Below are 19,505 nucleotides of genomic sequence, written 5' to 3' on the forward strand. Positions count from 1 at the left end.
ATCACCCAAACATACAAACAGGAACGCTTATTTCCAATAAAAACACTCGGGGCTTGACAAGGCATTAGTAAACACAAATAAAATCAAAATAAAATAACTCGCGTTTCCAATAAAAGTTGGCAACCTTAACAAAGACTGAACAAAAGCCTACTACAGATTGTTTTATTTCAAAATTTGTCCTGCTATTATTGTCATTGATCACATATTCCAGTGTGTGGTTATACCTCCCTCGTATATCCTCGTTGTTGAAAAATCTCTTATTAGTATATACGGCAATACAAATTATCTTTACTGAGAGTGATTAAAATGTTTCATTGAGTTGTATCAAAAATTTTCGCTGAAAATTGGAATTGCAATACCAAAGGTTGAATACTAGAGGACTCCAGCACTGTGTTGTTTGTGTTGGTTTGTCAACTGAGGCTGCCATAAGCTGAAGTTTAACGCATCTGCCCTAATCTGAAGCGGCTTTGACCTAGAGCTTAGTTTTCATGAGATGAAGCTTCATACACTCTGCTTTAAGCTGGGTTAATCCTTGAGGTGGAGCTTCATACATTCTGCTTTAAGCTGGGTTGATCCTTGAAGAGAAGCTTCATACACTTTACCTCTGCGTTGATCCCTGAGTTGAAGCCTCACACACGGTGCTCTAAGATGGAAGGTTAAATATAATTTTTTCTGATATATTTCCATGGAAACAGAGCAGCACGTATTTTTCTTATAATTTCTTATATACGGTATGCATTCACCAAGATATATTCACCATTTATACTCTGCCATCTTTCTTGTCTGTAAGTCTTCCACACCTTTTACTTTATTCTTTACCTCTCTACACTTCTAAAAGATTTTCTAGTTCTCTTCTGTATCAGGTAATTCACCATTGGTGGTACTGTGTTTCTCAAAAATCACTATTTTCTAGAAATATTAAAATAACTTGGGAGTTCGCAACTCTGGCTGTCACCATGATTTTTTTACTCTAGTTTCTTCATTTATATTCCGGCAAGTGTATTATTGCCTAGTTCAGCTGTCACATCTCCAGTAATAACTTTTTTATTTTTTTTAGAAAGTTTTTAGAGGATACATCACATACTGTAGTTCCTCCTTTCGTAATGTATTCCAACAGTCCACCACGCTCAGACTATTTTCGTGTTATTTCGGCACTGTTTTTACCTCGTGATGCTGAAAGATCTCAACCCTCTTCCCCATTCTCCTCTTCGCCCTCCAACCTTTTTTCTCCTCTTCTCCCGCCTACACAAACCTCTAGCTCCGCCTACACCCACCTCCATCCACGCCTCCACCCACTTCCATCCACGCCTCCACCCACTTCCATCCACGCCTCCACCCACCTCCATCCACGCCTCCATCCTTCGTCTTCAAGCCTCCGCCAACCTCCCTTTCTAGCCTTCAATCCATCGCGTATAATTCCTTGAATCTACCACAAGAAGCCGAGCAAAGATAAGTACGTGTGTAGCTCACTGACTGCTCCTACCTCCCTCTTGTACTTCCCATCAGGTCATGCATAGGGGCTTGTGTGGGTAGGAGACGTGTGTGGGTAGGTGAGTGTTATGGGTGATTGGAGTGGTCCTCATCACAATGCTAGGGGTGGCACCCCGGCTTCTTCTCATATATCACCTAAGACGTCAGCAAAGTTTACAAGGCAGCCTGCCACCCTGTGCTCCACCATCGGGTTAAAAGAATCACGACACTGATTGCACAGAATCCAAACAAATTCAAATTCATTAACTAGGTTAGAAAATTAGAAAATTTTCATCTAATAAATCAGCCATTAAAGATTGAAACCATTCAGTAGTGGCATGAAAACCAAAATCTGTAAATGCCCAAGAAAAATTAAGCAGCGTTCACCTGCACATGACAGCTGTTCCTTGAACCTGTCCCTATAGTTCACCAGGGTTGAAAATTTGAAGGTGATCGGATAAGTCGTTTAGTGGTTAAAAACGAAAGCTTTTGGAGGAAGTTGTTGCTAGAATAGGAAAGTGCCTCAAATAACTGGTTAATACCCCCGGTACTAGGTTAATATCCCCGGTAGTAGGGCAATACTCCCGGTATAAATACATACTTGATTCTTTTGGTCTGGGAGTGTACTACCAAATCCTTAACATCTGCTGTTCTTTTCTCAGTATAAGCGATATTTCCCTCACGACTCCTTTCCCCTACCATCACTCCACGACCTCCCTCCCACGACCCCTTCATTACAAAGACAGGTTTTATTGGAGAATTCCTCTCAAAGGTAATGTCTTGCATTTAATCTGCTTCTTGGTGTCGTGCTCCACAAGGGTCCTGAATAGTCATGGTGGCCCCTCAAGGGTTATCGAAACCCTGAATGGTTAGAGTGGCGCTCAAGAGCACTAAGTGTTACACAAATGTTGTAGGTTACATTCCAGGTGTCAGCAAGGTTCACAGTGAAAATAAACCATACTGCTTGGGTTTTTCTCGTGGTTTGGGGGGGGATGGGGTTAGCCTGGGCTAATAATTCTCCGTCTTAATGACCTGAATAAAGTGTTCATCTTCATCTTATTGACAACGGCTTGGTCGTCTCTCTTCTTTCCTACAAATCAGGGTGGTCTTCATTGTTTAACCTCCAGTCAGCCATTTAATCATTCAGCCAATCATCCTGATAGCTAGTCAGTCAGTCAGTCAGCCAGCAATTTCGCCAGCCAGATTTAGAGCAAAATAACCAGGTAAAAAGCCAAAGTAGCCAACTATCCAGTCAGGCAGCTAATCAATCAATTAGCCAGCCAACCAGTAAGCTACCCATTCAGCTAACTAACCAGCCTGCAAACTAGCCAGTTAGGAAACTAGTCAGTAAGCCAATCGACAGACCAATCAAAAAACCAGTCAAGCAGCCAGTCAGCAGGTCAGTAAGGGATCAGAGCTTTCCTGTGAATATCACCACCACCGGCAGTGTACACATTCCATTTGCGTCAAAGGATTCAAAGCATATATTTCTGTCCTCTGTTCGCTAATGTTATTTTTTTATTATTCAAATCCTCTGTTGAGCTACCGTTGTTCTGTTGAGCTTCCATTATTCCCTTGGGCTACTGTTGATCTGATCGTCTGCCTTTGTTTTATTCGAGGACAGTTTTATTTTTCCCAATGCATAGGTCGTTCCCATAAAGTATAGTAAGCAATGTGCAATGAAAAACTCATTACACATTGCTTTCTCCGTAGGTGTCTTTAGAGAAATGTTCGTTCATCATGGACCAAATAATTCAGCAGCTCGTAGTATTACTACTCGTCTCAAGGAGTTCACTTACTGTGCTTCACACTTCCAGAACTTGAGTTCCCATTTTGGATATTACTGTGCTGGCACTCCATTTTCTCTGCCTACGTTCCCATCTCCCCCCTCCTTTTAAAGACCAAAAAGGCACAATACAGTGACTGTAACAATATACAAATAACCCGAACTTAGGAGAGAGGAGCAAATGAGGGCCGGTGAAGGTTACTTCATCTTCCTGTACTTGCTGTTGTCTTGATCTTATTCGCCTTTGTGTGGACTCTTAACTCCTTTTCAAGGTAAATTTCATTCACAAACCTTCGGTGTCGCCAAGGGCTCTCCTCTGTCCTCTCTTCTTGCTAATCTTTATATGGAATACTTCTAAACAGTTCTTCCTAGTAATGTCGTGCGACCTTCACTCTGGCTCCGCTATGTAGGTGACATCTTTGCTCTTTGATCTCATGACTCTAGTCTCTTCCAACCATTTCTCAATATCCTTCACAATCTTACTCCTTCCATCATGTTTAAAGCTGAATAGGAATCTAACTCTTCCTTTCCTTGATGTTCATGTCCACCATTCGGATACAGGTTTTTCTTTTTCCGCTTATCGCACAGTGACATGTACATTCATTACTTTTCTTACCATGCTCCCTCGGTCAAGAAAAGTGTTCTCATTTCTCTTTTTTTCTTTCCCTCTTCATTTGTGGCCCTCAGTTTCTTGAATCGGAAATTTCTACTCTTCGTAATTCGTTCTCACGTCTTGACTACCCTTCTGATTTCATAAACTGCCTTATCACGTGCTAAACGGACTTCTCTCCCAAACTCTTTACTCTTGTGAAATTACCTGTTCTCTGCCTTTCCTATATTTTCAATTTTTCTAATCTCGACAATTCTCTCTGTTCCTTAGACATTAAACATATTCCTCGCCAAATTAACAACCTTCGCAATAATGTAGTTCGTACCTCTCCTCCCGCTATACATGTCCCTGTGTGTACTCTGTTTCATGCTCCTCTTGTCTCTCCGTTTGGAGAGACTGGCCACTTTTTTCTGACACTCAAAGCATACCAATAATGTTGTTTTGTCATGTAAGAGATTAGTCATCTTAATGACTGGTACTCTGCCATAGCCTTCACAGACGCCGTCTTGCTGAAGCATCGCTTATTCACAACTTTCACTTTATATATATATCTGAGTTCTGGTTTTGTCTCTGTTGATGCCTTCCTTTCTCATTACACTGTAAAATGCTCCAAAATTCAGAACACTCGTGACGTAACCTGATTCTTTCTTTTCTTCCTCTCTCTACCTCTTCTCTTTTCCTATTTTTTTTCTTTGTTTTCCTTTCTTCTGCCTAACTTGTTTTGTTAGTTTTTCCCTCCCCTGTGTTTTGGCCTACCCCTTGTGGGTCCTTAGCTCTCCTACAGTGCTCCTTTCTCTTCTCCTTAGACTAACTCCACTTCTACCTCCTCTACATCTTCCCTTCTATTCCTCTAATGTTGCTACTGCCTTTACTATTGCCTCCCCTTTATCGTGTCACTAAACTATTCTCCATTCTTTCTACTTCCACCATTTCTTCTAATTCCACTACCTACTTTACCACTACCACTACTTTCTCTTCTCTTTCTCTTGTTCTCGTCCTTGTCCTGCTCGCCTATATATACTGGCTGCCTCACTCTTTTCTGTCAGTGTGAGTTTGTAAATAGTCCAAGTCGGACCGAAACGTCGTCGTAAGCTCCTCTCTCATAAGTGCGGGTTATATGTATATAATCTTCTTCCCTTTTGTCTCTCCATCTCGTCTTTCTTCCCCTCCCTTCGATATCCTACCTTACCTCTCCTTTTCACTGTTCTCTCCTCCCTTCTCTCCTCTACCATCTCCCCCCTACCATTTCCCCACTCCTCCCCTTTTGAACATTATCACCCGATTGCATCTCATTTAATGTGTTGCCTCAATTAAACTAAGCCGATAAAAGCTCATTCACTTCAGAGCTGATCTGCTACCACCATAGTGAGTCTCTGGCCGCCACACTGTCTCTCACACCACCATGCTACCACCAATTCCTTACGTCTGTCTCTCTCTCTCTCTCTCTCTCTCTCTCTCTCTCTCTCTCTCTCTCTCTCTCTCTCTCTCTCTCTTCCTTCATCAGTATCATTTATTACATCCATGGGCCATACTAGTTCTCTCCTAATATTAGATTCATCCCACAATAATTCCATCTAGCGTTGAGTGGCCACGCGGATTTAGCGTTTTTTTTATTTAATATATCACAACTACTATCTTACTGTTTCATGTATTCTGCGAGCAATCTGCTCTGTCAGTCACTACATCTTCGTGAACGTCAGGGAACTTCCTCTTTCCCCTTGATCAAGAACCTCAGTAATGGGAAGGGAAATTCCATAATAGGACAGCGTGTGCCAGCGAGACATTTAACTGCACCTCGTGGCTTCGAGGTGCGATATTATGTACCGTCAGCACCGTGGCTGCCGCTACTCTGGTGCTGGTTATCTTCTTGGTTGTGGCTACAGGTACGGAAGTCAGCAAATAGGAATTACCCGAAAGTTCAATTGAATTTAGGCCCTTTAGTGTGTGTGTGTGTGTGTGTGTGTTCGTTCCCCACGTGGGACCTCAATTATATATATATATATATTTTATATAATACAAAAACACTTACATTTAATATCCAAATAACTTAATTTATCTGAACGTTTCGGAGTATCAAAGACCATCATCAGCGCTAAAACAATTAAGAACAATTGCTAACAATAGCTGGTCAATACTCAGTATAAAACTTTTCCATTTTAACGAAGCCATGAAATATAAAATACAAGAGAGATATACAAACAAACCTAACTTAAGTGGACTAAATAATTGTAAGATTGACCCCTCTGCCTCAGGCAGAGCTGAGATAACCTGCACGGTGGCTGAGATAACCTGCACGGTGGCTGAGATAACCTGCACGGTGGCTGAGATAACCTGCACGGTGGCTGAGATAACCTGCACGGTGGTTGAGATAACCTGCACAGTGGCTGAGATAACCTGCACGGTGGCTGAGATAACCTGCACGGTGGCTGAGATAACCTGCACGGTGGCTGAGATAACCTGCACGGTGGCTGAGATAACCTGCACGGTGGCTGAGATAACCTTTACAGTGGCTGAGATAACCTTTACAGTGGCTGAGATAAATGTTTGTAAATATTTCACTCGTCTCTGCGAAATATAAACATTGTAAATTTCCCTCAGAGATGGGTATATAAGTGACAAACAAGACGGGAGTATCGACAGGTCCGACTCAGAGCTGCTGGTGTGTCACGCTTGGGAAAACAGTTGATTGCATATGCTGTAATTTCAAAGCTATATGGATCCCTTGGGAAATAATCAACACTTCTTGACTTTTTCTTTCTTTATTCTGATTTAGTAACCCTCCGGGGGTAATAGTATCAAGGAAGTCTTTTCTTTCAGTGTAGTGACTCGACATGTATTTTTATACTCTTCAAAGTAAAGCAGAAGTTGGAGGTTGAGCTTGGGGAAGGAGGACACTTTCCAGGAGAGTGCCAGTCGTGCATCCTGTGTAAAAGAGAATTACGTCTCGCTTCGCCCTAATGAAAATATATCTTTCAACTTGTGTGATGGTATGAGAGGAGTGTAGCTGTACCAGCAACACAGCCATATCTTACATCAATAATTCTGGAATGAAAGTAGTGTAGCTATACCTGAAAAAAAGGTAGAGCTCTTGCGGTTACTCTTTGTCATTATCATTGTCATATTTCTCTCTCTCTCTCTCTCTCTCTCTCTCTCTCTCTCTCTCTCTCTCTCTCTCTCTCTCTCTCTCTGCGCCTTCAGACAATTTTTTCCATCATTGTGTCTATGGTTCCTGGTAATAAGTCCAGTATACCTAAGGTTAGACTACAACCATCATGTCTTCACACATGACACACACGAGAACATAAAACTCTGACTGTGATCCTGGATCACGACTCTAGGCGTAATTAGAAGACATTTTAAGTTTTAGTTAATTGAACCTCCGCTCTCAGACGCCGCTAATGAAAGATTCAACTTTGAAAAGCCTGGGTAATAAAAATGCCTCTGCATACCTTAAGTCTTACGATATATGGAACTCGATTGTAGTTTGGTGATTCTACTGAATATTCATTTAGTAGCTGCTGTGAGTAGATGCGCTTTATAGTAGTGTTAGTGAAAGGGTCTTGATCCACGGAATTAGATCTACCTTCCCTTCCCTTGGATCACACTTATTGCATTCCGAGGTTAATGTTCCTGAAGCAATTCGTTATTTCCCTTGAATATAATAACATTAATTTGTGTGCGTGTGCGCGTGTGTGTGTGTGTGTGTGTGTGTGTGTGTGTGTGTGTGTGTGTGTGTGTGTGTGTGTGTGTGTGCGTGTGTGTGTGTGCGCGTGCGCGCGTGTGCGTGTGTGTGTGTGTGTGTGTCGTGCCCATTTGGTAAAACTTGCAATTTTGGCTTAAATAGCAATGCTCTTCTTGCCGAATAAGGCAAGCGAAAATTTGTGTATGTAATAATTTCGCAAAAATCATTCTGAACCTAACGAAAAAAATATATTTCATTGTGTTTATTATTAAATTATTAAGTTATCTAAAATACATTTAGCTTGATTAGGTTAAATTAAATTGCGCTTGTTATAACAAGGCTAGGTAAATTTTCTAACGTTCTTTTGGTACAAAATTATTAATTTTTAAATTAACATAAATGAAAAAGTATCTATAAACGTGTAAGAAAAAATTTAAGAAGACTTAATTTTTACTGAGTTCTTGCTAATTGACCAGTTTTACCTATTCGGCACGACATGTATATAATAATGTATATATGCATACATGCATGCACGAATATATGTTTGTATGTACATGTGTATTTAAGCATTATTCCAGATCACGAGTTCAAGGCTCGTTCATTCCTTGAAAAATACAATAATTTATTACATTTTACCTATGTATGTATCCCTGTATGTATGTATCCCTGTATGTATGTATCCCTGTATGTATGTATCCCTGTATGTATGTATGTATGTACATGCGTATGTATGAAAGTAAGTATGAGCCTCAGAAAATACTAAGAAAAGAGAAGTATATCATAAAACAATACTAAAAAAAGTTACCTGAGCTTGGTCAGAGAAGTTTAATTTAGACTCTGAGGACACCAAAAGTTGATGGGGGGGGGGAATGTAGGTGAATGTGATGGAAGGTGAAAATGTTTGTTGGTGAAGATGAGGTTGGTAATGTAGACAATGGTCATGATGAAAATGAGGATGTTGAAGATGACGGTGATCTTGGTGATGGGAATATGAGGAACACAGTGATGGTTGAGATGATGATCATGACGAAGATAGTGGTGAAAATGATCTGTGAATACAATGATGGTGATAAAAATGGTGAAAGTGTCGTTGTGCTCGATAAGGTGAGCTTAGCGATATTTTTGCAACAATTCCATGGCACTTTGAGGTTCCTTGATGTTGGTGGGAAGGGCTCTTGATCCAAGGAAGTGGACTGGTTCTCCACTTCACCGGATCAAACCTGAGTGCCTCCCATTCCGCAAGCCCTGTATAACCCCTGCGAATTTAACGCTTCTCACCTAAATCTCGCGCGCGCGCACACACACACACACACACACACACACACACACACACACACACACACACACACACACACACAGTCAAAGACCAGGTGATCAGATTAAGGACAGAAGGTGGAGAACTCACAAGAAATGATCAGGAGGTATGTGAGGAGCTAAACAGGAGATTTAAGGAAGTTTTTACAGTAGAGACAGGAAGGGCTCTGGGAAGACAGCACAGAAGGGAACATCAAGAGGGAATATACCAACAAGTGTTGGATGACATACGAACAACCGAGGAGGAGGTGCAGAAGCTGCTAAGTGACCTTGATACCTCAAAGGCGATGGGACCGGACAACATCTCCCCATGGGTCCTTAGAGAAGGAGCAGAGATGCTGTGCGTGCCCCTAACCACAATCTTCAACACATCCCTTGAAACTGGGCAACTACCTGAGAAATGGAAGACAGCGAATGTAGTCCCCATATTTAAGAAAGGAAACAGAAACGAGGCACTAAGCTACAGACCTGTGTCTCTGACATGTATTGTGTGCAAAGTCATGGAGAAGATTATCAGGGGGAGAGTGGTGGAACACCTGGAACGGAACAAGATTATAAATGAAAACCAGCATGGGTTCATGGAAGGCAAATCCTGCGTCACAAACCTTCTGGAGTTTTATGACAAGGTAACAGAAGTAAGAAACGAGAGAGAGGGGTGGGTTGATTGCGTTTTCCCAGACTGCAGGAAGGCCGTTGACACAGCTCCCCACAAGAGATTAGTGCAGAAGCTGGAGGATCAGGCGCATATAACAGGGAGGGCACTGCAGTGGATCAGGGAATACCTGACAGGGAGGCAACAACGAGTCATGGTACGTGAAGAGGTATCACATTGGGCGCCTGTAACGAGCGGGGTCCCACAGGGATCAGTTCTAGGACCAGTGCTATTTTTGATATATGCGAACGACATGATGGAAGGAATAGACTCTGAAGTGTCCCTATTCGCAGATGATGTGAAGCTGATGAGAAGAATTAAATCGGATGAGGATGAGGCAGGACTGCAAAGAGACCTGGACAGGCTGGACATGTGGTCCAGAAACTGGCTTCTCGAATTCAACCCTGCCAAATGCAAAGTCATGAAGATTGGGGAGGGGCAAATAAGACCGCAGACAGAGTATAGGCTAGGTGGACAAAAACTACAGACCTCACTCAGGGAGAAAGACCTTGGGGTGACCATAACACCGAGCACGTCACCGGAGGCACACATCAACCAAATAACTGCTGCAGCATACGGGAGCCTGGCAAACCTGAGAACAGCGTTCCGATACCCTAATAAGGAATCGTTCAAGACACTGTACACTGTGTATGTTAGGCCCATACTGGAGTATGCAGCACCAGTCTGGAACCCACACCTGGTCAAGCACGTCAAGAAGTTAGAGAAAGTACAAAGGTTTGCAACAAGGCTAGTCCCAGAGCTCAGGGGAATGTCGTACGAGGAAAGGTTGAGGGAAATAGGACTGACGACACTGGAGGACAGAAGGGTCAGGGGAGACATGATAACGACATACAAGATACTGCGGGGAATAGACAAGGTGGACAGAGATAGGATGTTTCAGAGAGGGTACACAGGGACAAGGGGTCACAACTGGAAGCTGAAGACTCAGACGAGTCACAGGGACGTTAGGAAGTATTTCTTCAGTCATAGAGTAGTCAGGAAGTGGAATAGCCTAGCAAGTGAAGTAGTGGAGACAGGAACCATACATAGTTTTAAGAAGAGGTATGACAAAGCTCAGGAAGCAGAGAGGGAGAGGACCTCGTAGCGATCAGTGAAGAGGCGGGGCCAGGAGCTGAGTCTCGACCCCTGCAACCACAATTAGGTGAGTACACACACACAGTTCTAAACTCTCTCATGCATAAATATCACAGCTAATAAATCCTCGGCAGGTGTATAATAAATATCACTTATCCTTAAATAAATGAGGTCTTTAAAAACAAAAATTACCATTATATGAGAGGAACGTACACGAACATAGACACTAACACAGTAATTACAGTTTCATTTGAATTAGTCACAGTAAAACTTTGGGTTAATTAGCATAGAATTCTCGTAAAGTGTACAAATGTAATGGTTAATTCCGGCAGTTAGTGTGGCAATGGTGGAGTAATGTGTGTATTCTACACGGAAAGGTGATGCCTTGTGTGTGTGTGTGTGTGTGTGTGTGTGTGTGTGTGTGTGTGTGTGTGTGTGTGTGACTGACTCCTGGCCTAATGATGGAGTGTTCGGCTCATAACCGGAAGGACCGTGGATATGATTCCCGGGCGAGGCTCGATGTACGGGCAGGTTGTTGGGTTCCTGCTATCATTGTTTCACATAACAGTAAGGAGGTATCTAGGAGATAGTCAGCTGTTGTGAGTCACATCCCGGGAAGTAGGACAGGACATCTTAGGAAGTATGCCTCACTGCTTGAATTTCTTCGGTTATTTTGGGTTAATCCTTAAGACTCGGTTATAAAATATTTCCTTAAAGTATAGTTACTTATCTGGCTTCTTTGTTATTTGTTATCGCTCAGTTCTTTCCACTTCTTAACTAACCTAGCGTTACAAACTTTAGCCCCAACGTCACAGTGACTTTTGGATGTTAGGTCCCTCGACCTGGTACTTCCCAAGGAAAATTCTATTTGCAGTCTTTGACACATATTACTGCAGTCTTTGAGATGGATGTGCCTGGCCAGGAAGAGCACCTAATATCCTGCAGCTTGTACCTTGTTGCTCTAAACTGGTATATTTATACGGCAGTCAGTCCTGAGGGAAACACTGAGACAGCCGATGTTAGAGGAAATGAAATGTATTGGTTACAATGTTATTCTTATTAAATATTTTTATTCCTTTGAGCACGTCCTTCTTTGAGTGGAATCAATGTTTTCTCAACAAGAACCTTCAAATTCTTATTAATATTTAAGTAGCGGCACACTGCTGATGTATCCAATTTTATTAAATAGAAAAAATATTTGGAAAATATATAAAACTTCTGCTGGTTTAATGTTTCATTAAATATTTACTTGAGAGGTTCCTCGTAGCTTATTGGCTGCGCATTCGGCTTACAACTGATGAACCCGGATTCAGTACTAGGGAAGGGGGATGGCCGAGACAAATGGACTTCTCTAAATCTAGCAGTAAATAGGTGCCTGGATGTTAAGAATGTTGGTGATCGCATTCATGGGAAGGAAGACCTAAGCCCCTATTTCAAGTAGGCCAAACTGACTGGCTTTCTTAGGTTATCTTAGGTAATTAGCGCTGTGGAATTTATAATTCGAATAATTTCTTAGTCATCTTAGTCATTAGGAATTTGGTGTCTATAATTCCTTGTATCTATTGTTATAGTACGTATGCTTATTTGTCCATAATTCATTGTGACTATAATTCCTAGGTGGCACTCGTTCACTGTTATAGCCTCGGTATATATACATAATTTGCGTTCATCAGTCACTGTATAATACAAACTGGCTATGATTCAATGTCTGTAATTCACATAAATTCTTCCACCATCCATTGAAACACACACACACACACACACACACACACACACACACGTATACTTATATCAGTTTCTCTTTTCCCTCATTAGCTGTTTATTACCTCCAACTCCGCTGCTTCAGGTGAACTCTGCACTCGTATGTAATTAAATAATTTAATTAGAAGGGAAATAACGAGTACAAGAAATTTAAGTAATGTCCAGAAGGCCCAAGTTTCTCGAAGTATATCTATAACTTTATCAGCACCACAGCACCAGCAACACTGCACCAGCAACACTGTACCAGCAACACTGTACCAGCAACACTGTACCAGCAACACTGTACCAGCAACACTGCACCAGCAACACTGTACCAGCAACACTGTACCAGCAACACTGCACCACACCCCGGCACTCTTGCCTACACAGTATCCCATCTGACTGCAAGCTATAACCTTTATCGTGAGTGTGCTGTGTCAATAACCAGGTAGCTGGTCTCAGCCCCATTCATTAAGGAAGATCACCAGCAGGTAGTGGCCCGGGGGACGGCCTGTGAGGGCCACACTGGGTCACACGTAGCTGCCTCGGTGTGAGTACGTGCTTGCCTCGGTGTCAGTACGTAGCTGCCTCGGTGTGGGTACGTGCTTGCCTCGGTGTCAGTACGTAGCTGCCTCCACCATACACCGACGGAGGTTGTCGCTGGATCTTTTCCCACGTATGGATGCTGTTTTTGAATTATTTGTGGTTTCCTTTTCCACCTGTGGGTGCTGTGGATTCCTTTTCCAGCTTTTTGAGGGTACGTTTCCACCTGTCTGTGGCTGCTGTTCGTTCGTTTCCACCTGTCTGCGGGGGTTGATTTGTATTTACCCAGTGGTAGGTGTTGGCTCATTTCCACCTGTCTGTGCGAGGTGTTGGCTCATTTTCCACTTGTGAGTCTCATGAGTTCGCTTCCACCGCTTGTGATTGTTGTCACTGATTGGAGATTGTAGTGTGTGTATAGACAACGAGAAGTCTGATGGAGAATGGGATACTTCGTTACAGAAAATGAGAGTGCACACGGTTCCGGGCGTCAGGAACTAGGTTTTACGACTTCGTAAAGTAGCGAACACGGCAAGAGATACTTTAGTGCTGGGAAAGCGACCATCAGGAAAAAACTTGTAGTTCTTTGAAACGTTCAGACTAAAAAGCTACTTCGATTTTGATGTGAAGGGTTTAAACAGAGTGGAAGGGATTACACTAATGACGGTGAGGATTAAAGAGGTACTAGCTACGTCGAGGTACACTTTGCAGTCTAAAACATCAAACAATGATAAATACATCTAAAAGAAATAACTAGTAAAAATTGTTTTCCAATTTTTCTTTAGTTATAAATCAACACCGACAAATTGTGATTTTTTTTTTCTTTATTGGCTGGAACCTATACGTTGTAAAACCCCAAGTCGTAGCTTCCCTAACATAGGCCTAAAAGTGGAATATTCAGTAGAAATTTATTACACTACAATGCTAGATTAAGAGGAGGTCACTTGAATCTTCCTTCACTAGTATTCAGAAAGTTAATCTGGAAATTGGCATTATGTGATCGACACACGTTTAATATCTTAAAGTAGGAAGGGGGGGAGGGGAGAGTATTATCCTGAGATCACCACCTCCCTCAGGTCACATTGAAATCATTAGATAAATGTATATTTCTCTCTCTCTCTCTCTCTCTCTCTCTCTCTCTCTCTCTCTCTCTCTCTCTCTCTCTCTCTCTCTCTCACACACACACACACACACACACACACACACACACACACACACACACACACACACACACACACACACACACACACACACACACACACACCACACATACACACACACACACACACACACACACACACACACACACACACACATTTACACATACTAATATATACATGTATATATGAAAAAAAGTTCAAAATCATCAAAAATATCTACACATAATTATTTTCACACATTCCCATGGTCATTCACTCATAATTATTCCTTTATAAACACTCAAATATATTTTCTTATTTATATATCATACATTTACTCACAATTAAGTCTGCATACATTTCAAGCCATTATTCTGAAAGTCGCAGAAAATGTATATGTGAAACGGTTTTTCGAAAAGCGTATCATGAAAATGTTAATTTTCTTTTGGAGGACAGAAAAAAATTTTGAAGCATGAAATTCCTGTTGATTATATATATATATATATATATATATATATATATATATATATATATATATATAGAAAGGGAAATTATATATATATAAAATTTCTTTCTATTTTATTTTCAACACCAATATTTTCTGCTACATAATAACTGTGGGTACATTTTATATATACACATTAGAGTTATTTTTGAAAAAAATTCTGGTGTTTTATTATATGATAAAGTGTTCTGTGTTGTCATCTATCTTCGTTGTGTTTTCCGTTTCTTCGCTTCTCTCACTTACTTAGATTTACCAACTTTCTTATCCAACTGGTCTTTGTCTTTTAAATTATTATTATTATTATTATTATTATTATTATTATTATTATTTTACTCTTTTATTTACACTTGTCTTGGTTTTTGCTTCCTATATCTACTTTAGCAGTCTTCTTCGCTCTCTTTGTTCTCCCTATCTCTTAATTGCTTTTGTTACACCTTTCCCATTTCTCCCCTCTCCCTCCTTTCCTCTCTCTTCCTTCTTTCTCCACTCTTCCCTACGCTTTCCCCACTTCTCTATTCTCTTGTCTTTCTTACTCTACCTATCCGTTTCCCTACGTCTCTTTCCTCCCCACCTTTCCTATTTCATTCACTTCTCCCTTTCTACACGCCTCTTATGCTCTCCTTCATTCCCCCCTTTCTCTTCACCTTCCCTTCGCTTATTCTCCCTTTCCCACAGCCTACCCACAAGTACTCAGAAATGCATCAAGGGGGAAGGAGTTACATTGACCTTAACGAGCAAGAAACTAGTTCGTACCCCCTATACGTGCGTGCGTGCGCTCGTGCGTGCTCAGCTATATGTACTACCATTTTTGGTTGAAAGAGGTTAAGTTAGTTCCTGGTTTGTATGGCTTGTTGTGCCGTTTGGGTGTTAGTAAACTAACATTTATAAAGAACGTGAGTTCTGGAGGTGGGAAATACAGTGCCTGCACTCTGAAGAACGGTTGGGGATGTTGCAGTCCTGGAGGTGGGAAATACAGTGCCTGCATTCTGAAGAATGGTTGGGGATGTTGCAGTCCTGGAGGTGGGAAGTACAGTGCCTGCACTCTGAAGGATGGTTGGGGATGTTGCAGTCCTGGAGGTGGGAAGTACAGTGCCTGCAATCTGAAGAATGGTTGGGGATGTTGCAGTCCTGGAGGTGGGAAATACAGTGCCTGCACTCTGAAGAATGGTTGGGGATGTTGCAGTCCTGGAGGTGGGAAATAGTGCCTGCACTCTGAAGGATGGTTGGGGATGTTGCAGTCCTGGAGGTGGGAAATACAATGCCTGCACTCTGAAGAATGGTTGGGGATGTTGCAGTCCTGGAGGTGGGAAATACAGTGCCTGCACTCTGAAGGATGGTTGGGGATGTTGCAGTCCTGGAGGTGGGAAATACAATGCCTGCACTCTGAAGAATGGTTGGGGATGTTGCAGTCCTGGAGGTGGGAAATACAGTGCCTGCACTCTGAAGAATGGTTGGGGATGTTGCAGTCCTGGAGGTGGGAAATACAGTGCCTGCATTCTGAAGGATGGTTGGGGATGTTGCAGTCCTGGAGGTGGCAAGTACAGTGCCTGCTCTCTGAAAGATGGGTACTGATGTTGCAGGTCGGAGTGTCACTTGAACTAAGGTCGAAGTACACTTCTGGCAAGACAGCTACTGAATGAGTGATGGTGAATGTTTCATTTCTGGTCACCCCTTTCCACACATACATTCACACAGCATAGCAAACACACACACACACACACACACACACACACACACACACACACACACACACACACACACACACACACACACACACACATCTTAATAAGGAATCGTTCAGGACCCTGTACACCGTGTACGTTAGGCCCATATTGGAGTATGCGGCACCAGTTTGGAACCCACACCTAGCCAAGCACGTAAAGAAACTAGAGAAAGTGCAAAGGTTTGCAACAAGACTAGCCCCAGAGCTAAGAGGTATGTCCTACGAGGAGAGGTTAAGGGAAATCAACCTGACGACACTGGAGGACAGGAGAGATAGGGGGGACATGATAACGACATACAAAATACTGAGAGGAATTGACAAGGTGGACAAAGACAGGATGTTCCAGAGATTGGACACAGTAACAAGGGGACACAGTTGGAAGTTGAAGACACAGATGAATCACAGGGATGTTAGGAAGTTTTCTTCAGCCACAGAGTAGTCAGTAAGTGGAATAGTTTGGGAAGCGATGTAGTGGAGGCAGGATCCATACATAGCTTTAAGCAGAGATATGATAAAGCTCACGGTTCAGAGAGAGTGACCTAGTAGCGATCAGTGAAGAGGCGGGGCCAGGAGCTCGGACTCGACCCCCGCAACCTCAACTAGGTGAGTACACACACACACACACACACACACACACACACACACACACACACACACACACACACACACACACACACACACACACACACAATCTGGGGAAACTTTTACATTTGAAGTTAAAAATATAAAAATATATTTTTAATTAGTGTTTGACCAGTATTGAAAGCTAATACGATTTCAATTTCAATAATATTGACAAGTTAATCTAATTAAAATTTAAATAATTGTGGCGTCGCTCTTCAATATAAATTCCACTGCAGTTTGGGTTATAAAATAAAGGAAAAATTAGGAATTATTAGATTTTATCAAGTATTTGAATTATTTTAATCTCGATGGAGATGGAGAGTATGAGTTGTGCACCCCGAGTTGTGCACCCCGAGTTGTGCACCCCGAGTTGTGCACCCCGAGTTGTGCACCCCGAGTTGTGCACCCCGAGTTGTGCACCCCGAGTTGTGCACCCCGAGTTGTGCACCCCGAGTTGTGCACCCCGAGTTGTGCACCCCGAGTTGTGCACCCCGAGTTGTGAACTCCGGGCTAAGTTGCTTTTTTTCCCCACTAACTTCATATCCTTATCAATCTTCCAGGATGCATCAACATTTCGACGAACCAGGCAGAAATTTCAGTCATTAAAAATGTTAATTACCTGCAGAGTGAAGTTTATAATTAAGCAACTCGTACCTGCAGCCAGAATAATTACAACTACAACTTTAACTTGTAACCTTAACTTGTTACGCTGGTGTGAAATTTTGATCCGATTACTGTCTCTGAGGGCAGGTTGAGGGAGGCAACCCCTCGACATGACGGTCATAGGGTGAAAGAAGGATTTACTCCAGGCTCCTTAATCTTGCCCCCTCTTCCTTCACTCCCTGTCACCTTCCCCACCTCATCCTTCCCTTCCTGCTCCTCCCCTTCTCACGTGCACCGCCACCTCTTGCTTCCACCTACTACATCTTCTCCCTATCCTCATCCTTCTTCCAACTTGCTTTCCCTCCCGTCACCTTCAGCCCGCGAGGTGAGGCAGATGCCCTGGGGAGGTGTTTAAGGGGGTTATTAGCAAGACGAATCACCATCTTAGTACCGTGGTTCATTACTGGAGGTTGTTGGTGTCGTCTTTGTCAGCAGCATTATCATCTTCAGGTCCTCTCCACAACCTTCCCTCTTTTCACCATCCTTTCCTTCAACTTTTCATCATCCCTTTTCCTTTTTGTTATCCATCCCCTTCCCCTCTAAATGGTTTAGTTGGATTTCTATTCACTGTCTACTTGGCTTTCTAGTGTGATCTGTTTGCTCTGGCCCAGTTTGCTTCTGTCAGTCTTGTGGTCCAAAAGATCCAGTAGTAGTTAATCCGTTTTCACGCGAGGCACAAGGATGTGGAGCTGTGTGTGTATTCTGGAAGTGAATGGACAGATGCCAGGCGAAGGCTACTATTTCGAGGCATTCTTTTATTTTCAAGAGCACTGGATGATCCACTTGACCAAAGACTCTTCAAATGATGGATCTCCCTTTCCCTCCTCGTCCATCCCTCCTTTTTCCGCCTCCACGCCCTCCCTCTCCTCTCGTCCCTTCCCCTTCTACTCCATCCATCTCTCCTTCCTATTTACAGCCCCTTCCTTACCTCGGACTGCATTTATTTACCTGAAAAACTTTCGATGGAATTCCCCATGAAAGACTAACCTGAAGACTTGACATACACAAATAAGAGGAAACATGCTAAACCTAGCACAGTAAAGGAGACATTTTGCTTCTCTCACTGCATCTTTATCGAGGGAAATATGATCTTGTGTTGTATTCCCCGAGGGGTACCAGTTAGGGCTTCCAGTACGGTGAACCTCGACCGGGTGGTATGTTAGAGGTGTGTAATGTGGTCTGACCAGGTGAGCAGTGGAGAATCAAGATATATTTCCAGGTATTTGCGGATCTTTTCATTGTTTGATGGAATTATTGCATTTTTTTTTTTCGGTGGTGAAGATTTGAAAGGAGGTTTTATCTACACTGAGATTCGTCCCCATTCGTGTTTCTAGCAAGGTGTGGGACATATTGTAATGTCGTTGTAGCAAACAATAAAGTGTTGTCTTAGTAATACAATATTAAATACCCTCTATAGAATATAGGAAGTTTTTTTTTTTTTTTGGTTTATCAGGTTTTAAACCTATCGACTGAACGAAGGTTATTTAAGCTGCACTTCACCTGTGCACCAGTTAAGGATACTTTAATTCTTAATAAAGTGAGTGAAACAACTCTTAGTGTATTCTTACTAAGATATACAACCCTCTGAATGTATACGCATTGCTCCTCTTTGTTTACACAGTGATACTCTTCAGAATTTATACAAATTTGTCTCGTTTCTTCGTTGCCTTTCTTACTGATATCATAGTCTTCTCGGCTCAGACAAGAACAATAACGGTTTTGTTTATGTCAACAGCTTAATTTAATTGCTTTTGCTTATTTATCGATATCTTTTTATTTGTTTTCAAGCTTTGGTGGCTCCTTTGTTTCCCTCTTCTATTTAACTTTTACTAATTCTCTTCTAATTGCTCAACTAGGTTTAAAGTACAGGAATCTATCTATTACTTTTATTCTGTTGTCTCGTTTATCATATGTTATTTTAAGTTTTTTTTCCACTTTAATATGTTGATCCTGCAATATATT

General features: G+C 42.1%; 1 protein-coding gene across 1 annotated transcript in view; it reads left to right on the forward strand.

Moving 5' to 3' along the window:
* Positions 1–8,445: 8,445 nt before the first annotated feature.
* LOC128696012 (uncharacterized) overlaps positions 8,446–19,505 on the forward strand; it is a 32,358-nt gene continuing 21,298 nt past the window's right edge. Inside the window, exon 1 of the mRNA XM_070094803.1 lies at positions 8,446–8,652. Coding sequence (XP_069950904.1) covers positions 8,446–8,652 — 207 coding nt within the window. The remainder of the gene's footprint in view (positions 8,653–19,505) is intronic.

The sequence above is a fragment of the Cherax quadricarinatus genome, chromosome 48 (assembly GCF_038502225.1).
Source record: "Cherax quadricarinatus isolate ZL_2023a chromosome 48, ASM3850222v1, whole genome shotgun sequence".
In the NCBI taxonomy this organism is placed as follows: Eukaryota; Metazoa; Arthropoda; class Malacostraca; order Decapoda; family Parastacidae; genus Cherax; species Cherax quadricarinatus.